At 42.6% G+C, this 6,000-nt stretch overlaps 2 protein-coding genes across 2 annotated transcripts; both read right to left on the reverse strand.

Annotated features, from left to right (window-relative positions):
• Positions 1–851: 851 nt before the first annotated feature.
• On the reverse strand, positions 852–1,538 carry LOC140008798 (uncharacterized mitochondrial protein AtMg00860-like). The gene has a single exon (XM_072053679.1). It carries the CDS (start codon positions 1,536–1,538, stop codon positions 852–854), a length of 687 nt encoding a protein of 228 aa, XP_071909780.1.
• Positions 1,539–1,678: 140 nt separating this feature from the next.
• Positions 1,679–2,817, reverse strand: LOC140008799 (uncharacterized). Its single transcript, XM_072053680.1, has 2 exons — positions 2,662–2,817; positions 1,679–2,602 (listed from the first exon to the last, which is right to left on the reverse strand). The coding sequence occupies exons 1-2, from the start codon at positions 2,815–2,817 to the stop codon at positions 1,679–1,681; spliced, it is 1,080 nt and encodes a 359-aa protein (XP_071909781.1).
• Positions 2,818–6,000: the final 3,183 nt, after the last annotated feature.

The following is a 6,000-nucleotide window of genomic DNA, read 5'->3' on the forward strand; positions in this document are numbered from 1 at the left end:
TTTGCCCATCAGATTGAGGGTGGTAGGAACTAGAGAAGTGTAGCTGGACCTTCAAGAGCTTGAACAGTTCTATCCAGAATTGGCTGAGAAAGATCGAATCTCTGTCACTGACGATGGTTTGAGGGAGTCCATGTAACTTAAAAATGTGATCCATGAAGGATTGAGCAACCTCCATCGCGGTGTAGGGGTGAGATAAGGCGCAGAAGTGTGCATATTTGCTCAAACGATCTACTACCACCATAATGACTTGCCTTCCTTGAGATTTCAGGAGGCCTTCAATAAAATCCATCGAGATGTCTGTCCAGACTTTTGTAGGTATTGGCAACGGTTGTAAGAGACCCGGATAAGCTCCAATTCTGCCTTATGCCTTTAGCATGTGTCACAAGCAGTAACGAATTTGTAAACATCCTCATGCATGTGTTTCCAATAAAATGTCCCCTTTAATTTATGGAATGTCACCAGAACTCCAGAGTGTCCTCCAAAGGAACTTGTGTGCCAGAATTTTATTATTTTGTCCCTGAGCATTTTGTCAGCTCCTACTACCAGTTTTCCCTTCCTCCTCAACACCTGGTTGTCCCAACTATAATGCTTGGCCCTGGAAGTGTCACCCAAGATCAGCAGCTGAATGGTTTCCTGTACCTTAGGATCTGATTGCCATGATTGCTGTATCTCAGATAGCAAATCAGTAGTAATACCATGGATTGCCCAAGAGGTGGCGGTTGCATGAGGTATCCTAGATAAAGCATCAGCTGTGACATTTTCACTACCCTTCTTGAACTGCACCTCATAGTCATACCCCATCAATTTGGATAACCACTTCTGCTGGCTAGGTGTTGAAATTTTTTGCTCCATCAGATATTTGAGGCTTTGATGATGAAATGTCCTCCTAACAGGTATGGTCTCCATTTCTGTATTGCATTCACAATGGCTAGCATTTCCTTTTCATAAACTGATAGGCCCTGGTGCTTAGGTGCTAAGGCCTTGCTAAAGAATGCTAGTGGTCTTTCCTGCTGTAGCAAAACAGCTCCAATGCCCGAGTTGGAAGCATCCGTTTCTACTACAAACTCCTGGGAAAAATCTGGTAAGGTTAGTACAGGAGGGGAGGTCATAGCAAGCTTCAATTGATCGAATGCTGCGGTGGCTCCATCATGCCATGCAAAGGCATTTTTCTTGAGCAGATCCGTTAAGGGCCTTGCTATTATCCCATATCCTTTAATAAACCTGCGATAATAGCCTGTCAAGCCCAAAAAACCCCTCAACTCCTTAATAGTAACAGGTGTAGGCCACTGCTGAATGCTCACAAGTTTCTGAGGATCTGCGCTAACTCCCTCTACCGAAATCACGTGACCCAAGTATTCAATCTTGTCAGCCGCAAAAGAGCACTTGTTCTTTTTGACCTTGAGTTGGTGTTTGAGCAAAGTCTCAAACACTGTTGTCAAGTGCTGTATATGCTCCTTCCCGGACTTACTGTATATCAAGATGTTGTCAAAGAAAACCAGTAGGAACTTCCTTAGAAAAGGCCTGAAGATATCATTCATTAAACTCTGGAAGGTTGATGGTGCGTTGGTTAGGTCAAATGGCATAACTAAAAATTCATAGTGTCCATCATGAGTCCGAAATGCAGTTTTAGCAATATCGTCCGAATGCATTCGAATCTGGTGATACCCCGACCTTAGATCTAATTTAGTAAAATAACAGCTCCAAACAGTTCATCAAAGAGCTCTTCGACCAGTGGAATAGGGAATTTATCCTTTACCGTGGCCTTGTTGAGCTCTCTATAGTCCACACACATTCGCCAAGTATCGTCTTTCTTTTTTACCAAGACTACGGGAGAGGAAAAAGGGCTATTACTGGGTCTAATAACACCATTATCCAACATTTCAGTCACCAACCTTCCGATTTCACCTTTCTGAAATGCAGGGTATCTATAGGGTCTAACATTTATTGGTTGTGTACCCTCTTTGAGATAGATCCTGTGGTCATGCATTCTAGCAGGGGGTAATATCATAGGCTCTTCAAATACCTCATTGTAGTTTGCTAAAAGTAGCTCAAGTTGGTGTTTGTAGGGAGTTACCTTTACTTCACGCTCCATGGAGGCACAGTCCGCTGTCACTTCCACTTCCTTGTAGTCATTTTCTGCCGTCACCAAGCATAGTTGAGCTGTTTCAATTTGCTCAGGTTTGCTCAGGAGCTTCTGCATTTGCTTTTTGGAAACTACTTGAACTGGTTGTTGCTTGGTCCCCCTTAATACCGCCTTCTTGCCCTTCTGAACAAACTCCATTCGTAACTCAGCGAAATTCCACTTGACATCCCCTAAAGTAGATAACCACTGCATTCCAAGTACTACTTCACAACCGCCTACAGGTAGGACCAGTATATCTCCCTCAAATGCTTGGCCTTGCATTCTCCACTGGAACCCAGGACATAGAGTGGTCGTGGTGAGAGAATTTTCATCTGCCACTACTACTTTAACAGGGGCAACTTGCACCGTTCTCAGGCCAAACTTCCTTACCATGTTGGGGTGTAGGAAGTTGTGGGAGCTGCCACAATCTATAAGGATACTGAAGGTTTTTCTTTCGATTTGGCCATGTATTCTCATCGTCTTGAAATTAGGAACCAGTAAGCTACACATGGCACTTGTAGAAATTTGAGCTAGATTACCTTCTGTCGACACTTCTTGCTCATCCTCCTCCAAACACTCTCGTTCCTGCTCCTCAGTCTCCTCTTCAACGCATTCAATCCTGAAAAGCTGCCTCCTCTTGCACTGATGGCCGGGACTGTAACGTTCATTGCACCAGTTATCTCTCTTTCATCCATTTTTGCAGTGCTCAAGAATCAGGAATTTTGCCTCTGTTCCCCCACATTTCTCCCCCCTTGTTCCCCTGGTTTGGGTAATATAGGAGTGCTGTTAAAATTACCTTGCCTGGCGAAGCTGTTACTGGAGCCAACATTTGGTGAGTAAGGGGTAGGCATCCTTGAGGGTCCCGGGTGCTTGTTGTTTTTTCAACCATTCAGAATTTTGGCCTCCTCAATTTTAGCTAGGCCCACTGTGTGTTGGAGGTCACGTGGCATGAACATCCTCACTGACAACTGAATTTCCTCCCTCAATCCCCTTATGAAACAGCTCACCGCATATTGCTCAGGAAGAGCCACTCGATTCAGCAGCTCTTCGAATGAATCCTGGTATTCCTTCACGGTCCTGGTCTGCTTCAAGCTCTTCAGATCTCCCATGGGATCATCATAAAGGCAATCCCCAAATCTGGCGCCTAAGGCCCTCACGTACTCTTCCCATGAAGGTGGATCCCTGGAAATCCTAGCCTTCATGAAAACTTGATGCCACTGCAGAGCCTTATCCTCCAAATGCATCACAGCTATTCTGACCTTAGTTTCTGAAGAAGTTTCATCAATTTCAAAGAATTGGTCACACTTATATAACCAGCTCTTGAAGTCCACTCCTCCGAATTTGGGAAACTCGATGCGAGAAAATCTGGTTGGAGTATGATAGCTGCCTCCGCGGCTTCCTGGATATTCATCCTTGGAATTGCGTGGTGATTCTGGCTGCCCAGGGCTCTTTTGGTTACAAACTTCCAAAACCAAACTTTTGATTGCTTCCAGTTCTCGTTCGAGCTGCTCCCTCTGTTCCTTCAGCAAATTCTGGATAGTTTCCTCGAACTTCCTGTTCTCTTGGCCCCTAGTGCCTTCTGCCATTACCACTGGATCTTTTGACTGAGCTGGGATGAACCAGCTCTGATACCACTGATACAGAAGACAGAAAGGGGACCAAAAGCTCCCTACCAGAAGAGATGAAAAAAATGGAGAACACCTCTTGGTGGCGAGGGAGTCGATATTATTGTTGATGATCAGAGTTTAGACAAGAGATTTGGGAAAAGGAATTTGTTACAAACTGTTCGATGATATTCCCTGGGCACTACTGATCCTTTATACTAGTAGAGAGGCAGTGCAAGTGGAGTTAGTTATAACTAACTTCATTTGCCATTCCTTGCTATTTCTGGTGCCATGCATGTGATCAGCACGTAATCTTCCCATGCATGACCTTACTAATTTTGTTAATTGGTTACATACCAGCTAAACAGAAAAACAAACGCAGAAGAAGATAACAAAGTTAAAAAATGCCCAAAATACCCATGGTCAATATTTGTGTACGTAACAGTGTTCTTCAGTTGGAGGTTGGAGGTCACCCTAGCTGTTCTTTTGCTGATGTGCTGCGGGATCAGCCAACCTTTTCTACATGCAGGATCAAGCCTGTCTCACAATTTAGAGAAGAACTAATGGTCTTGTTTTCTTAAGAGGATATTGCCAAAATGGCTACGCCATTCAAATTTGCACCGTGGGAGAATTTTCACATGGAAGACCCAATCTTGATACAATAAGGAAGTCTTTTAAAGCAATTGGTTTTCAATCTGATTTCTCAAAAGGTTTCTGGATCAGAGGCATATTCTTATTCCATTTTTGGTGGAGGAAGACTATCTGTGATGCTGGCTAAAAGGACTTTGGATGATATCATATTTCCCAATGCGAGTCTTTAAGTGGATGTCGGATTTCAAAATCAATAGTGAATCATCTCATGCGCCAATTTGGATTTCTTTCGAACTATAAGCAATTAATTTTTTTTGACAAATTGTCTTTGTCTCTATTGCACGAGCAATTGGTACTCCCCTCAAGCTAGATGTAGCTACAGCATCTTTATCTCGTCCGAATGTTGCTCGTGTGTAGATCTTGATCTTTCAAAGGATCATCCCAATCGCATTTGGATTGGAGTTGGCCGAAGTGGATTCTGGTAGAAGGTGGTTTATGATAATTTGCTATCTTACCGTTCTATCTGCAGCAAACAAGGTCACGCAAACTTGGATTGTCGTTGCAACACGCAACAAAAGGAAAAGAAGGAAACAACCCAGGTGGTTCAGGACAATCCCATAGCCTATATTCCAAAGGAAAAAGATGAAATAAAAGAGAAGGATATTGTTCAGAATGATTCTCCTAATAATTGCGAAATAGAAGAAGGTGAAAATACCCCATGGTGCTGCTCCTGTACAGCATTCTATTGAAAATGAATTGAGAGATCATCAATTGACTGTTCCAGATAATCAAATAGTGCTAAGTAAGTTTGTTGATGACACATTAATAATTAATCCTAGTAGTCAAGAAGAAAAGACTGCCTATGGTAGTTCTTATTGGATTGTGAAGACGCACCAGTGCCGATAGGGAGTACAGCTAGGAACTCACTGTTGAAATCCTTTAAGCAATTCAGTAATTCTCTAAATCTACGTTTATCCAAGCCAGTGGCTACTCAAGACGAGGAAGGGTTCACTACTGTGGTTTCAAAAAAATCCAAGAAAAGGAGGAATCACATCAAGCTTCCACGACAAATCTTAACCAGGCAAGCTTCTAAAGCCATTGATGGTTCATTGCAGTCTATAACTCATGAATAGTGTTTTAATCTGGAACATTAGGGGAGCGATGGGCAGATCTTCTGTTCATTGTTTTAAGCGATTAATTCATTTACATAGTATTTCTGTTCTAGTTCTTCTTGAACCATTGGCGGAGGCATCTAGCATTGAAGTTCTTCGTATAAAAGTCTCTTTTGATTTTTGTTTCTTTATATATCTAATAAAATTTGGATCCTTTGGAGGTCTAATTTTCATTTTAATGTTCTTCATAATTCCCAGCAACTGCTTCATGTTATGGTGGCGCATGATTCTTGGGCTCATATGGTGAATGCTACTTTTGTCTATGCAAAATGTTCGAGGTCTGAAAGGCGGATTTTGTGGTCAGAGCTAGGATATATTGCTGAAACAGTCACACATTTCAACGTGATAACTTCTGTTACAGAATATGTAGGAAGAGCTGCTCAAGATTTGGGAGCAATTGCTAATCTTAACGCTACAATCTCAAACTGCTGCCTTCAAGAATTACCTTTTTCAGGTAGTTCCTATATGTGGTCAGCAGTTAGAGCTGGTGCTAGAGTTTGGAAGCGGATAG

Source organism: Coffea arabica, chromosome 6c (assembly GCF_036785885.1).
Source record: "Coffea arabica cultivar ET-39 chromosome 6c, Coffea Arabica ET-39 HiFi, whole genome shotgun sequence".
Classification (NCBI taxonomy): domain Eukaryota; kingdom Viridiplantae; phylum Streptophyta; class Magnoliopsida; order Gentianales; family Rubiaceae; genus Coffea; species Coffea arabica.